General features: G+C 37.3%; 1 protein-coding gene across 4 annotated transcripts in view; it reads right to left on the bottom strand.

The window, feature by feature from the left end:
• FNDC3A (fibronectin type III domain containing 3A) overlaps positions 1–17,109 on the bottom strand; it is a 231,643-nt gene that overhangs the window by 28,380 nt on the left and 186,154 nt on the right. For all 4 annotated transcript variants that reach the window (XM_003270084.4, XM_012506966.2, XM_003270085.4 and 1 more), the window contains 6 exons: positions 14,062–14,121; positions 12,600–12,738; positions 9,231–9,284; positions 6,764–6,888; positions 5,778–5,952; positions 2,692–2,778 (listed from right to left, as the gene is read on the bottom strand). In XM_003270084.4, coding sequence (XP_003270132.1) covers positions 2,692–2,778; positions 5,778–5,952; positions 6,764–6,888; positions 9,231–9,284; positions 12,600–12,738; positions 14,062–14,121 — 640 coding nt within the window. The remainder of the gene's footprint in view (positions 1–2,691; positions 2,779–5,777; positions 5,953–6,763; positions 6,889–9,230; positions 9,285–12,599; positions 12,739–14,061; positions 14,122–17,109) is intronic.

The raw sequence follows: 17,109 nt of genomic DNA, 5'->3' as shown, positions 1-17,109 counted from the left end.
ATAAACTGGCCTGCTGACCACTTTGAGAACTATTGCTCCACATCTTAATAAGCCAGAATATAGCCCCCTTCCTTTTATCCAGTGATGTTTAAAGAGGTGGCTTTCAGACATACTGTTTTCCCATCTCCAACCTCATTATCTGGGGGAATTTTGTGCAACAGCCTACTGTCTCCTTGGAGATTCTGACTGTATACTTTTCCCTGCCCTGAAATTTGACAGTGACCACCATAGTGAAACACACTTTAATTAATTAGTTAATATTATTAAGAGATGGGGTCTTGCTCTGCTGCCTAGGCTGGAGTGCAGTGACACGATCATAGCTCACTACAGCCTTGAAATCCTGGGCTCATATGATCCTCCTGTCTCAGCCTCCAAAAGTGTTGGGATTATTACAAGCGTGAGCTACCATGCCTGGTGGCTTTTAAATAGAAAAAAAAAAAAAAATTTTTTTTTTTTTGAGACAGAATCTTGCTGTATTGCCCAGTCGGGAGTGCAGTGGCATAATCTTGGCTGACTGCAACCTTTGCCTCCCAGGTTCAAGCAGTTCTTGTGCCTCAGACTCCTGAGTAGTTGGGATTACAGGCGTGAGCCACCATGCCTGGCCTAAACAGAAATTTGATTAGCTTATAGTAGAATGCTAAGGAATTTAACACATATGTATATGTGTATCCATTTCAGTCCCTATAATACCATGGTGTTACATGGTAGTAGAATTTTAGGATTTTCATAAACTTAACAAATTACAAAGACATTAACAACTTCCTCTTTAGGAGACCTGTTGGAATGCTTCATTAATGAAGCAAAAATACAATATCATCACAAAACTGGAATGGATGTGCCTATTTCTCAGGTATTTTATAAATCTTGTAAATATCAAAACCATATTTAGAAATTAAATTGACATAGCATTATTATAAGTTTTTAAAATGAAGCTAATAGCATAAGGCATAACAATTATTATGTACTAAATAATCAAATTTCCCATTGCTGAAGACTTAAGATTCTCAAGAAGTAATAAAATTTATCTTTGCTTTTTAATAGTGAGAACAATTTACAGCGGCTTTTATCATTTATTTGAAATGGTTTGATTAAATAAGCACTGGCAGGAAAATTTAAATGTTGAGTTTATCAACTAATGAGCAAAGTTTCTCACTGATGATGAAGGAAGTTAGAAATAAGGACAGGGGAAAACTAAAATTAACCTGTGGCACTGGATTAGAATTGAAGGTATCTGGTGTGAACTCATGATTTTTAAAAATACAGAGATATAGAAACACAGATATGTATCTGTGTTGTAATTGTCTATTTATGTATATACACGTGTATAAATATTTGTATATAAACTAAACATATACACACATATCGTTCCTAGCTCTGTCCATTGGGAGGGTGCCCAGGAGCAGTAAAACCTCTATGGCAATTAAGTATACTTAGTATCTAGATCTTGATTCCTAAATATCACTGTCCATTAAAAGGATCCTGGTGCTTTGAGAAATGGCCAATTCCAGAGTTGAAGAAGGTAAAGTTTAAGATGAGACTAGAGTATCTTGTGCCAGAAAGTAAGGGCTCAAAGAATGACAGACATGTCAAAAGGATTCTGAAGCCAGCCTGTAGGGGATCCCAAATCTGGGACAATTTGAGCCTCACAATAATCAAAGTAACAAAATATAACCCATTTAACAGCCTTCCATGAGTATATACTGATATAAATGGGGAGAAGAGAAAGTCTTTCTTTCCTTACAGTATAATACCAACTAATGAATGTAGAAAAAATGGTAAAATTTTAAAAATCACCACTTGGCACCATCAATCATGGTAATAATTGATTTAGGCAAGTATCACCAATGGGTGTTAAAACTATGGATGAAAGTTTGATGAGGAACAAGATGCTCACAGGGTACACAGTATTTACAAAATACTTATTAATTACAAACAAAAAAGAATAACTTTACAGTTATTATAAATATGAGAAGAATATGGTAGATACAGGCTTTATCAAGTGACTACCAGTAATAAGACAAATTGAAATGATACACCACTTGATATGATACATTGAGAAAAATGTAGCATTATTTTCTGTGATATCCCTGCCAACAAAGCATACACTCAGTATGTTCTAACATTCATATTTTAAAAGATGTTTGGTCACACTACACAAATAAGAGCCATATAAATTGGTTTTTGTTTTAAATATATAAAGTTTGAGAAGCACCACCATATAATAAACTAAAACAAAAAAGCTCACTAGAAAAGGTCAACATTATTTAAGATCTAAAACCAAAGGAGTGAAGTATATACTTGTCTTCAAAACAGTAAGAATAGAGGCTGGATGCAGTGGCTTATGTCTGTAATCCCAGAACTCTGGGAGTCCAAGGCAGGAAGATGGCTTGAACCCAGGAGTTTGAGACCAGCCTAGGCAAGGTGGTGAAACCTCGTCTCTACAAAATAAGTTAGCCAGGTGTGGTGGCATGCACCTGTGTTCTCAGCTGCTTGGGAAGCTGAGGTGGGAGGATGACTTGAGCCCAGGAGGTTGTGGCTGCAGTGAGCCATGATTGTGCCACTGCAGCAGCCTGGGTGACAGAGTAAGAGCCTGTCTCAAAAAACAAACAAACAAACAGAAAACAAAGAACCCCACCACACCAGTAAGAATAGGCACAAGGAACAAATCTTTTAAGGGTTTTCAAAGCTTACCTTAAATTTATACTTAGTACTACGTCTGAGATTTTTCACTGTGTAGGCAAGATCTTCTCCATCATATTTAGGCTTAAAACCATACCCCTGGAAAAGGAAAAAACAAAGTCTTCATTTGATGTCTAACAATGGAAATATGGGCAATAATGAATATGTGAAAAGACCCGGGTTTCTCTTCATCTTCTACTATGTGCAATATGACTAATGCTCTGTTGAGTGGAATCCTCACCTTGATGCTTCTGTCTTCCGTGGGTAGACCCGGAAATGCTTATTGAACATTTGGTAGAAGATGAAGCAGACCACTTAGTCTCAGTAAATATAGTAGCCAAGAAAAGACGATCTTTGTGTTGAGGAAGAGTTTAGAGTTGGAGCCAATGGTAACTTCACCATCAGTAAGCTATCCCAAGAACAGAGATTTCCCAGAGACATTATGCAAGAGCTGAACAGAACTGTAAGTAGTTAACATATTTAACTTGCCTTTAACACATAGTTGTTTAAGTAAATAATTGAAGGGTTAGTTGTGCTGGCAGGTGAGGATGTCACTTAGGTTTGGGATTGCTATTTCCAGCACCAGTGACAATGCTTTACAAATTTTCCAAACGTTATCATTTTTTGAATTAAAAAAAATTGGGATATAATTCATATACCGTAAAATTCACCATTTCAAAGTATAAAATCTAATGGCTTATAGTGTATTCACAAAGTTGTGCAACCCTCACCTAATTCCTAATTTCAGAAAAAGCCTGTCCTTTTTTGGGTAGCAGTCACTTCCCTCCTCCTATCTACTAACATACTTCCTGTCTCTATGGATTTGTCTATATCCATATAAATGGAATCATATAATATGGAGTCTTTTGTAACTGGGTTCTTTTATTTAGCATAATGTTTTCAAGGTTGATTCATGTTGTGGCATATACTGGTACTCTTTTTATGGCTGAAAAATATTCCATCGTATGGATACACCACATTTTCTTTATCCATCTATCTGTTGATGGACATTTGGGTTGTTTCCACTTTTTGACTATTATGAATAATGCTGCTATGAACATTTGTGTACAATTTTTTTGTATGAACATGTGTTTTCTGTTCTTTTGGGTATATACTTAGGGGTGGACCAATGCCATTTTTGACCCATATTCCTTCAAAGTAGCTCTGAAAATCTATGAACTATATATAGATTTAATAATAGAATACACCCTAACTCCTGGTCAGCTAGCCTCTAGGTAACAGGATGTGAGTGATGCGTAACTAGATTCAGGCTGTACTACAGTTTCACAGGAAACTTTTAAAATCTTCTGTGACACTTTGGGAAGCAGTGTATAAATACAGTTAGAGAAAGGCAGACACAATATTCCCTCATCTTTTAGAGCTGCTTAGTCAAGAAGGCTGTGGTGATCTTCCCCTCCTCATAGTTCCCCTAAAACAGATATAGTTAAAGTGTAGCCTATGTGGTTCCAAAGCACAGACAGACATATATACACACACACAAATAAAACAAAACCCCCTTCACGTCAAAAGAAAAGACAGAGTTTTCAGGCTGGGCACAGTGGCTCAGTCTGTAATCTCAGCACTTTGGGAGGCTGAGGTGGGAGGACCGCTTGAGCCTAGGAGTGCGAGACCAGCCTAGGCAACATAGCGAAACTCTGTCACTACAAAAAATAAAGTTAGCCAGGCATGGTGGCATGTGCCTGTAGTCCCAGCTACTTGAAAGGCTGAGGTGAAAGGATTGCCTGAGCCCAGGAGTTCAAGGCTGAAGTGAACCGAGATTGTGCCACTGCACTCCAGCCTGGGCTACAGAGCAAGAGCTTGTCGCAAAAGAAAAAAAGACTGAGTTCTCCATCGTGCCTAACTTCTCCCAAGCAGTAACAAGCCAAGGCTTCAAAGGACTGGGAAATGAGCTAACTACTGAGGCAATATTTACTGTATTAGGAGTGGCAATATTTATTGTATTAGGATTAATGCCACACTAAAATGCTTTTTTTTCTGATTTTTTAAAAAATTATACTTTAAGTTCTGAGATACATGTGCAGAATATGCAGGTTTGTTACATAGGTATACATGTGCCATGGTGGTTTGCTGCACCCATCAACCCATCATCTACATTAGGTATTTCTCCTAATGCTATCCCTCCCCTAACCCCCCACCCTCCAACAGGCACTGCTGTGTGATGTTCCCCTCCCTGTGTCTATGTGTTCTCATTGTTCAATTCCCACTTATGAGTGAGAACATGCAGTGTTTGGTTCTCTGTTCCTGTGTTAGTTTGCTGAGAATAATGGTTTCCAGCATAGCCTACCAACCAAAAAAAGCCCAGGACCAGATGGATTCATAGCTAAATTCTACCGGAGGTACAAAGAGGAGCTGGTACCATTCCTTCTGAAACTATTACAAACAATAGAAAAAGACGGACTCCTCCCTAACTCATTTTATGAGGCCAGCATCATTCTGATACCAAAACCTGGCAGAGTCACAACAAAAAATGAAAATTTCAGGCCGATATGCCTGATGAACATTGATGCGAAAATCCTCAATAAAATACTGGCAAATTGAATCCAGCAGCACATCAAAAAACCATGATCAAGTTGGCTTCATCCCTAGGAATGCAAGGCTGGTTCAGCATACGCAAATCAATAAACGTAATCCATCACATAAACAGAACCAATGACAAAAACCACGTGATTATTTCGACAGATGCAGAAAAGGCCTTCGATAAAATTCAATACCCCTTCATGCCAAAAACTCTCAATAAACTAGGTACTGATGGAACGTATCTCAAAATAATAAGAGCTGTTTATGACAAACCCACAGCCAATATACTGAATGTGCAAAAGCTGGAAGCATTCTCTTTGAAAACTGGCACAAGACAAGGATGCCCTCTTCTCCTATTCAACATAGTATTGGAAGTTCTGGCCAGGGCAATCAGGCAAGAGAAAGAAATAAAGCATATTCAAATACGAAGAGAGGAAGTCAAATTGTCTCTGTTTGCAGATGACATGATTGTATATTTAGAAAACGCCATCGTCTTGGCCCAAAATCTTAAGCTGAAAATGTTTTAAATACACTATTTAAAAATCCATATTTGCACTTACTGAAGTTTCTTCCTCCATCTCTAAAATGTAAGAAATTCCTTCATCTGATGGTGTTCCTGAGGGCTTACTCCACTGTAAGGATAACCAAGTAATTCCAGCCTTGGTTAATACAGGACTTGCTGGCATAGAAGGAGCACAGCCTGAGGTGTAATATAAGACTTCTTCACTAAAACCACTGTTGAAACAAATGGTTTTAAAAGGCATGAAAAAGTTATTTTTACAGTGAAAGAACAAGTTTGTGACAGATGTAATTTTTTTTGAAAATGACAAGTTTTGATAATGAATTATAATACAAATAATAGATCTTGGGTTTGATCTCTTTATGATAACCAGGTCAGATACCAAACAGTGAATTAGTGTTCTATTAAAAATGCAGTTTTGTTCAGATTTATAAGCCTTTATATCATAATTTATCCAGTCAATGGAAAAATATATACATTACTTTATGGAAACAATAACACTCATGTATTGGTGTAAATGTTGTAACTTTTAAACACACTTTCATATAATGCCATTTATATAAAATAGAAAATGTGAGTTCTCAGTTGTGTAATTAAACGCACCTGCCCCTAAGGTGAGCCGAGCTACCTCTAGAACAAAAATAATTTCAATGACTCTTGAAAGATACTTGGCCTTTCTATTTAAATTGGGTATTTTAGATGTTCTTACAATTCACCGGACTTTAAACAAAATATTGTCATCACATATGCTGAGGAGAAAAGAAAAATCTCTTTGTCACATATGAAAATCTAATTTATGTCTGAAAATCTTGGAAAGTTGTAAGTTTAATGTTTCCTGTGGTTCCTATGTAACTGAGATAATTCTCTTATAGCTTTTGCTAGACTGGTAACACATCTTAACCATATCAACAAAGAGATAAACTAAGCAGAATTTTTAATGAATAATTTGGACAGTAAATAATTATACAATTGAAGTTGACTTGATAATCTAAAAATATTTACATTCTTTTATAAAGTACACCTTACCTTGTACCATAGTCATTTCTGGCTGACAGTCTGAATTTACAGCCCATTGCTGGTGACAGTTTGGTAATTTTAAATTGTTTCTGTGAGCCCATGTAACACTGATAAAATTCTCCATTTCCTTTTCCCTACAAGAAATGGCTGATTATTATATACCATGTACATTACTGTAAAAAGATAGATCCGCATCAATTCCTTCTTGACAGTTACATATTAGCAAGTGTATACCAAAAGTCATGGATCTCAAGAGAAGGCTGAGATACAGCACATCTTTTATATGATATAGATCATCAAATGCAGAATTAAAATACCAGAGAGCAGGTATCTTTGTATAGCTTCTTGAATTAAGTACCATCTTTTAGCCAATGTTAAATCTCTGGCTTTAATAAAGGAAACTGCAGGTATGGACCCTACATCTCCATAGAAGACTACCAGTGGTAGAAATGGGGTGACGATCTTTGATAGGGTCAACTGGCGGTTTTTTTCAACCTATGGAAAGCTCTAAGCAAACAGTTTTAAGAAAAGGTCCTTATCCATGCCCAAACTTCCAACTAGATAGCTCATAAACTTCTTTAAATAAAACTTTTGGAGCTTCTACTGCTAACACTGAAAAAGTTCTAGCAGAGAGGATAGCCCAATTACAGGCAATAAGAGGGAGAGAGAAAAGTTAGGACAACTAAAGAGTTTTAGAAATTTAGAGTGGTAAATAAAACGGGTAAGTTTCACATTTGCCACCCATTTTTCTTTATTGTGTCACTAGAGATAAAAGGGTAGTTAGGGTGACTTCTGCTTCAAAGAAAACCTGTAGACTGTACTTGACTGCTTTACTAAATGCTCTTTTTAGTTCTGATGTTGTTTAGTTGATTCGACTGAGTTTCTAAGTAGAAAATCGTATCATCTCTAAATAATGACAGTTTTGCCCCTGAGCCAGGCACCATGACTGTACTTTTTGCTTTGGTTTCAAGTCATACTGCCTTAAGTGTAACTTCTGAAATCATGTTAAATAAAGGTAGGGATAATTGGCAATCTTGACTTATTTCAGCTTTGCATAAAAATGCCTTTGTTTAATCATGGTACAAAAATAACTATCAAATAAGAAATTACCTTTCTATTCCTAATCTGCTTTGAGTTTTAACTGAGATGAATGGTAATTTTTATCAAATACTCTTCCTTAATTTAGCAATACAGTTTTCTTCTAAATTAATGTGATATGTTAATAGGTTTCCTAATTCTAAATTATCTTAGAATTTCCGGAATAAAATCTACTTGGTTGTGCTTTATTATTCCTTTAATATACTGCCGAATTCCCAACTTATCAATGGAATTTATTCCACTCCCTCTGGCCCCTCTTCTTAGCTTGGTACAAGCCATAGGGCAAGAGAGAACATGGTAACTGATAGTAAAAACAATGTACTAAACTAAGCTTGTCCAATCTGCGGCCCAAGGGCCACATGCGGCCCAGGACAGCTTTGAATGTGGCCCAACATAAATTTGTTAACTTTCTTAAAACATTATGAGATATTTTTAAAAGCTCATTAGCTTTTGCTCAATAGCTCATTAGCTATTGTTAGTGTTAATGTAGGTTGGTGGAAAAGTAACTGCTGTTTTTGCCATTACTTTTAATGGCAAAAAGAGCAACTACCTTTGCACAAATCTAGTATTTTGTGTGGCCCAAGGAAGCCAAAAGATTGGACGCCCCTGTACTAAACGATGAAGTCCAGTATGCTTGCTGTGGTTGGCTGAGTCATGGCCACCATGAATATCCAGGTCCCAATCCCCTGAACCTGTGAATATGACCTTATATGGTAGAAGGGAATGTACAATGTGACTAAGAATCTCGAGATGGGAGCTTATCCTGGATTATCTGAAAAGACCTAACATGGAATCATAAGTGCTCCTAAAAAAGGAAGACAAAGATTTGAAGACAGAAGAGGAAGAAGGTGATGTGATAATGGAAACAAGGGGAGAAAAGGCAATGTGATGTGGCCACGAACCAAGTAATGAGGACAGCCTACAGAAGCTGGTCAAGGCAAGGAAACAGATTCTCCTCTAAAGTCCCTGGAGAGGGCCTGGCCATGCTGACACCTTGATTTTGGCCCAGAGAAACTCATTTTGGATTTCTGGCCTCCAGAAAAGTAAGAGAATAATGTACTGTTTTAATATCAGGTTTGGGGTAATTTGTTATAGTAGCCATAGGAAAGGAATACACTTGCCTTTAAGGCTGATGTGAAAAAAAAGTTCCTTTATCAAGGTAGTTACCTAAATAATAGTTTTGATGATGATTTATTGAAAATAGGGAAGTCAGGAATGTTTTCTAAAAACACCATCAATCCACTCATGCACCACACAAAATCATTCATACTTTTTTTGACAGAAGAATATACTTGATGATTAAAACAAACAAAAAAGTTATTTTTGCCTGAAGATATGCACATAATGTTAACCATTTAAAAAGATTCAATTTACTTACTTCATCCCATTCTAATACAAAGTTTTGGATTTTAGAACCATTGTCACTAGGTGCCTAAAACCAACACCAAAAAAACAAAATGAAAACAAATTAGTACATTCATAAATGATATTGTGATAATCTAATATAAGGATCTAGTTTATGTGGCAGATGTTCTCTGTGACTTGGTCCTGCGAAAATGTTCATAAAAATACAAAAATGTATGTATTGTATGCCCTATAATCCTTTCAAATTTAAGGAAAGAAATATAAGGAAAGAAAGCAAGAAGCTACTCAAGTCTTTCCAAACACTGAACAATCTCTTTTAGCAAGAACTATTAATAACTTGAAAAAGTCTTTAAAAAAACCATTTTGCTTTTCTTCCAGAGAGTTTTATCAGCTTTAAGTTTGTAGGATTGATCCTGTCATTTGTATTAAAACTCACCTTACAAAATAAATGGAATATTGTATAAAATACCAGAGTGAAGAACCAGGGTGCTGAAAGGAGCTCTGAGAGGGCAGTGTCTTGGTCCTTGTTTCTAGACTCACTGTGCTGGTTACCTGAGACTGCTGACTCAGCAATCTGTTGCTATTTTAGGTGTAAAAGAATGCAGTCTCCCTTGGCATTTTATTTCAGTATTTAATCACTCTAAAAATCAAGAATTTCAACCTTACTTCCATCTGAATTTTCTTTCTACAATTTCAGCCCATTTCTTCTTTGCAGAACAAATGATCACCCCTATTCTTATTATAACTCCATATATTTGCAGACAATTAACTTTAAGACTCCTCTGGTCAAAATTAAACCATTTTAATTTTTGAAATGATGTTTTTTGGACTCTATCCAGTTTTTATATAATATTGCTAACTATGTAAATGGCAATCAAGGATCATTAAGTTTTTAATACAGACGAACATGGAGGTCTAAATTATTTGTTAAACACTAATACAGATCTTACATTAATTTTTTTTTAATTATAATTTTAAACTGGTTAGTATGGCCAGAATTTGCTTGTAAGTTAGGGTAATATCTCACTGACTGGCAAGGCAATGGCAGTTAAAAATGAATATAATGTGAACGGGGCAGAGAAAGAATCTTTGGGAAACTCCGGCTCTTATGATATAGAGGAAGAGAATCCAAAGAGAGAGATCAAAAGTCTCAGCAGGAAGTGAGGGGTATAAAAAGACATTTTCCAAGTGTTAATGACTCCAGATTGCTCTCGTCTAGTTGCTGAGGTCTCTCACACTTACTTGATTAATTTTTCTCTTTTTCTAGTGAGGCTATTAAAATGTCCACCTTAACCTGAGACCGATCCTCTAGCTTTTCTCCAAGTTAGAGGGGATATTATTAAGTATAAAGTGTAAAGTGTTTTACCTTATCTCATTTAGTCCTCAGATCAACTCTATGAAGTACTATTACCTGAACTTTACAAAAGAGAAAATGAGGGCTTCAAAGAACCAAATAAATCATCCCAGATCACAAAGTCATTAAAAGTAGAGCAGAACTGAATTTGTTCTATCTGCCCACAAAAATCAGTGTTCCTACCCAGCAGTATTCTAGGGGCTGAGAAGTAGATAGTCTGCCTTGGGGGACTGGCAATAAGACAGAAAAAGACCATCTTTAGTGAGCTTTTTGTCATCACCATGCTCTGGCAATTGTAAACAATGTCAGTTAATAAGATACCTCTCTCAACTGCTACCTCCCATGTTAACCCCCATAGGAATGCTTTTAGATTAGGTAAGGTAGCAGAGTCAAAAGACCAGATATTCAAGTCACTAAACTACTCTTAGTGACTTTTCTTCATTTTTAATATTAAATAACAATAGTTATTATGCTCATTATGTTCCAGACATTATACTATGGGCTATTTAGACGTTACCTGTTTAATCCTCCCGTCTCTGAGGTATATAATACTATCCTCCAATAACAGTGACAATGATATCTTTTTTCAACCATGTTGATTATTGTGTGTGTATATAGGGCCATTTCTAGAAGGGTTCAAACCTGGGAAACCTGTGCGGGTAATCTGAGGTACTACCACCTACATCTTATATAGGGATGTTAGGATATTGTTAAAGGCAGACATTTCAAAATTGTATTTTAATTATCTTCGAAATAAAGAACAGTTACCTACAGAAATCTTAACCTATATAAAGAACAATGGGCTGCTACCTCAACTGCTCTACTAAAGGAAAGGGTCTGAGCATATTCACAAATAAAATACTACTGTAAGTGACATGAAATAAAATTAATCATACTTTTTTATCACACATGAATATATGTATATATACACAGCTGCTTGACTTACATGTGTTAACAATACTTTTTGACTACAAAAGTATCTAATATCCTCAGAAGAACTAGAAACTAACAAGCTACAGAACAAGTAGTAAGCCCCACATTTTTAAAAGCTTTCAAAAGTAAGGCTAGCCCTGAGCTTGCTCTCGAAGCAAGGACAGATAATTACATCAAGAGGCATAGTTACATCTCACTGCAAACCAATGCTAACAGGAGTGGTACCCCATTCTAAGGGATGTTTTGAAATTTTGTGGGGGCTATTTCTGACCTGATCACAATAATGCAGGAGGGGAGAGTCTGGTGGTTATAGGGTGAAGATCAAGGGCACCAATAGCCCTGCAGAATGGGGGACAATCAGTATGATGGGGAATTGTTCTTTTCCTCTAGGACTTTTGAATATCTATCAGAATTGAAGAACCAAATCCCATTTTATAAAGTATTTTTTGTATGGTTTTAACAGACACCAAGTTTTCCAACATGCAATAACTGTGCAATCTGGGAAAGACTGCATTTAATTTGTTCAGAAATTTACCAAGTCCACACTATTTCAGAAAATTACATAATCAGTGACAATGTTGTCTGTGGTATTTGAATGACTAATTCTATGTATGGTATCTGTCCACTTCATTGTATGTTCTTGTGCAGCTGGGACCAAACGTTTATGAATTAAAATATATACTTTTCTATTGACAATAACTTTATTCCTCCTTTTAGGCAGCATATTGATTTATAAGTATAGTTATTATAAATCTAATTTTAGAATACAATTCAGAATATAAAGGCATCATGACAAAATATTACAAAAAGGAGTAATGGGTTAAGAATCACTGTTGTGAATCTCAATGTCATCACATGTGCAATGTAATAAGGACTGTTAATTACAAATCAATTGTTTTTGCTATATTTACATATAGTAAGAAAAACCAGTAACAATGCTATTTTAAGATACACTAAATAGGCATTTGTGTCTTATATGTAAAGAGCGGGAACAAATTAGAGCTCTTTGTCTCCAGAAACAATTGAAACTTAATACTACCAGGGGAAACAAAGAAACACATGTCCAGTTGGAAACACCCTAAAGAATATTCTTACCTTCCATTGCAAAGTGAGTGAATTTTTGGTCCGATTGGCTATCCTTGGTGGATTAGGTGTATCAGGTTCACAGCTCAGGGTGGTAAAGATTTCAGCTTCTGAAGGAGTTCCCTTTATAGAATTATATTCTGCCTGGACTCTGTGGTGATAAAATAAATAGTTTTACCTTTCAGAATCACTGTATCCTATTTTCAATCGTGTCACCTTTAAGTACTTGCAGATTAGGAAGGTGTCCACTAAAAGTTCTATCAAGAAAATATGACTATTAGAAGTAAAAGGTGACCCTTAAAAAAAAAAGGACAAGTTTTTTTTTTCTTTTCTGCTGCAACCCAAAGAAATCATTTAAAATTGTGATACAACTGTGAGTGTGCATATATGTTCCTGAAACAATGTTCTCAACTATGGGGAATACACTGATGCTTTCTGTTCTATTTGATTCTATTTCTCTTTTTTAAAAAATGCTGAATATAACCCACAGAATTAAATTCTTGATTAAATGTGACTACAATCTACAGTTTGAAAAAGATTAGGTTGGACAATACTTTGAGTATATCCATAGGAAGTACACTTGAACACTTAGTATAACAGAAATTATCCCAACCACATATGCTCTTTTTAAAAATAGGGGTAATTAACTAAATGTGTTATATTAGGCTTCAGCTGGGTAAGCCCTAGAGTCTATGAAATTTTAGTAAATTACACTAGAAGACCTGCATAGAGTAAAACATTATCTAAGTTCTTCCTATTAAATGTTGTGAAATTCTAGAGTCTTGGTATCCCAAACTCTAAAACAGGATGTAGTAAAAAAAAAATGTGTAAACAAAATATTTATAATTATTTTATAAAAATTCCAAAAGCTGGGACAAGTTTCCAGTGCCAAACCAGATGCTACAGACATATTCTATAGATTCATGCCAAACCCAAAATTCTACAAACAGGATGATTAGCCCTTGACTGTAACATAAGTTAAATGTTTTTGTTTTTTGAAAAATTTTGATAATTTTACCAATAGAAAAATTGAAGTCTGCAAAGTTTTTTTTTTTTTTTTTTTTTTTTTTTTTTTTTGAGACAAGGTCTCACTCTGTAGCCCAGGCTGGAATACAATGGCACAATCATGGCTCACTGCAGTCTTAACCTCCTGGGCTCAAGCAATCCTCCCTCAGCCTTCCGAGTAGCTGCTACCACAGGCCTGCACCACTATGCTTGACTACTTTTTGGATTTTTTTTGTCTAGATGGGGTCTCACTATGTCGCTCAGACTGGTCTTGAACTCCTGGGCTCAAGAAATCCTCGTCTTGGCCACCCAAAGTGCTGGGATTACGGGCGCACTGTGCCCAGCCCACAAAGTCTGTTTTTAATCCGAAATTAATGTTTAAATTATATACTAGATTTTTAAGAAAATAATTATTTTAAAAAAACCCTTATGCTGTACCATATAAAGGCAATCTGTAGGAATTCCTTACTTTGCATGGTAATCCGTGGCTGGCTTGAGATCATTTAAAGTGATATTTGTTTCTTCTCCTCTGGGGAAAAAAGGGTAGTATTTCAATATCTGGTAAATAAAGCATTTTCAACCAATGTACATTATATACACTATAGTTTAGAGTATTTTATGAAACTACTTGTTCCTTTACCAATTGTAACTGTATTCAGATTCCACCAATATGGAATTTGGCAGTTAGGATATGTACCAAACTTACATGTGTACCTGCATACTACTTTAAAACAGAAGGTAGTGCCAAGCAAATCAGCTGTGTAAGCCAGACTTTTTTTTTGGAGTGGAGTTAAGGAAGATATTTAGCTTACTGAAGAAACAAAACTATTATCAATTATTTAAAAATCCATTTTGCACAGTTAAAATAATAAATAAAACATGTACTGTTGAAAGCAAAATTGCCAATTTTTTACAAGGAGTCTGCCACTATTTTATTTTATTAGAAAATAATGTGGAACTTCATTTAAAATGTTACACTTTGAACAGATTACCTAAGAGAGAACACTGGAATTAAACAGGAGTGACTAGAAACATGTAAAACAAGGAAGGAGAGGGAAGTAAGCCTGCTTGGCTGCAATCAGCTGGGAGCCTAGAAAGGTTCTCCAGTGTGGGCAAGGGTAAGTAAGTGACCCCCAGTGGTCCACATTCCTACCGTGGACTCCTGTATTCTAGTCATGGGAAAGACCCTAGACCCTTGTGGGCTGCAACTGACATAGGGAGATGCCTGGAGTTGTGCAAGGCATTGCTCAAGAGAGGGAGTTCACGCTGGGTCCTATACACTTCCCAAACCCTAAGCAGCTAGAACAAGGTATCATATTGAGAGCACAACCCCCAAAGACTGCATCCTGCCCACAAGCCCTACAGTCCCCACATCTCCACAAGTCTGGAGCCCCACTGACATTCCCTACCCACAGGCCCACCACTGTCACTGGCTGCTGCTTTCAGGACTAAAGCCTGAGCCATTGGCAAAGATCCTGCTGCCCCCAGCAGTGAAGCTACTGCACATCTTCATGCACTCCAAGGACAAACTTCCTGTCTGCAGCAACTGCAGCTGTGGGCTGCTGCAGCTGGGACCAAAGCGCAAGTGAAGTGGGTATTCCCTAGCTGCCTGCATACAGCTGTTGCCACTAAAAGCCCTCCCTAATAGCAGGTCTGCAGCATAGCCAATGCCGCTTCCACCTGAGGATTCTTCCTTGGGCCTGGGGGTCATCCCTACCCTGCCAACACAGTTAGCACCTACAAACACCACTGGAGGGCCTGAGGACAGGTCTTGGCTCTGTACCCCCAGTGTTTGAGCACACTGTCTGGCAGGCCTGGGGACTACCCAGCCCAGTCCATCACCTGTGCCACACAACTGAGCACTCCTGGTGGCCTGAGATTGAGCCCACCCAACCTGCCTTTAATCACCGCAGCAGACACCCATCTGCATGTACCACCTGTGGGCCTGGGGACTGGCTTGCCCAGCCTGTCACAGTCACCGTCAACATCAGCATGGACTGCTTGGAACTCAGAGGTTAGTCCTGCCATTGCTAATGACATCACCCAAGCCATATCTGCTTCCCAGAGGCTCAAGAACCCAACTGCCCACCTGCCTGGCCCACTGCTGCCACTACTAGCACCTAAGCAAGCTGCCTAGAGGCCCAAGAATCAGCATGCCTGGATTTGCTAACACTGCTACTCATGTACAACACCTGGGGGCCCAAGGACAGGTACGCTTGGGCCTGCTGCTGCCCCTACTGAGGCCTGAGGACAGGCCCACCTCGCATCCCCATCCCCAGCAAAACTTCACTACAGCCTCCACTAACAACTGCACCCTAAGCCACTGTGGAAATCACAGACACCATAACACTGTTTACAGCAGAAGTTATATGAAGACTACACTTCTGCATGTACCCTGAACCAAAGCCAAAGTGCTCTACCCAACCAACACAATAGATGCATCTTCAGGAAAAAGTCCTCCCCTATGAAAGCAACCTCAAAAAACTGAAAGAAGTGACTGCTATACCAGATGCATGGATACTGACATAACGACACAAGAAATATGAAAAAGCAAGGCAATATGACACCTCCAAAGAAACACAATAATCCTCTAGCAACAGATTCCAATAAAAAACAAAAATTTAAGAAATCCCAGATAATAAATTTGAAATAATGATATTAAAGATGCTCAGCTGAAATATAAGAAAAAACAGAAAAGCAATACAAATAATTTAGAAAAACAATTTAGAATATAAGAAATTTACCAAACAAACATAATTATAAGAAAGAACCAAACAGAAATTCTGGAACTGAAGAGTTCATTAAATGAAATACAAAATACGTTTGAAAGCATCAACAAAGGACTAGATAAAGCTGATGAAAGAATTCCAGAATGTGAAGTCAGGTCTTTGGAAATAACCCAGTGAGACAAAGATAAACTTCGGGAGGCCGAGGCAGGCGGATCACCTCAGGAGTTCAAGACCAGCCTGCCCAACAAGGCAAAACCCTGTTTCTACTAAAAATGCAAAAAATTAGCCGGCCATGGTGGCGGGCACCTGTAATCCCAGCTACTTGGGAGGCTTAGGCAGGAGAACTGCTTGAACCTGGGAGGCGGAGGTTGCAGTGAGCCAAGTTCACGCCACAGCACTCCAGCCTGGGCAACAAGAGCAAAACTCCGTCTCAAGGAAAAAAAAAAGAAGAATAAAAATGAATGAACAAAGCCTATGTGACATATGGGACACTATAAAGCAACCAAATATTTGAATTTTTGTTATCCTAAATGGTGAAGAGAAAATAAAAGGGTTAGAAAACCTATTCAACAAAATAATAGCTGAAAACTTTCCAAGTCTAGCAAGAGATTTAGACATCCAGACACAGAAAGCTCAGAGTCAGATATGAAACAGATATAGATACAAAACAGATAGAATGCAAAAAGGTCTTCTGCATGAAATTATAGTCAAACTGTCAAAAGTAAAAAACAAAGAAAATTCTAAAGATAGCAAGAGAAAAGCATCTAGTCACCTATAAGGGAATTCTT

This window comes from Nomascus leucogenys, chromosome 5 (assembly GCF_006542625.1).
Source record: "Nomascus leucogenys isolate Asia chromosome 5, Asia_NLE_v1, whole genome shotgun sequence".
NCBI classification, from domain to species: domain Eukaryota; kingdom Metazoa; phylum Chordata; class Mammalia; order Primates; family Hylobatidae; genus Nomascus; species Nomascus leucogenys.
The sequence above is the reverse complement of the archived record's forward strand: the minus strand, read 5'-3'. Positions and strand labels throughout refer to the sequence as shown.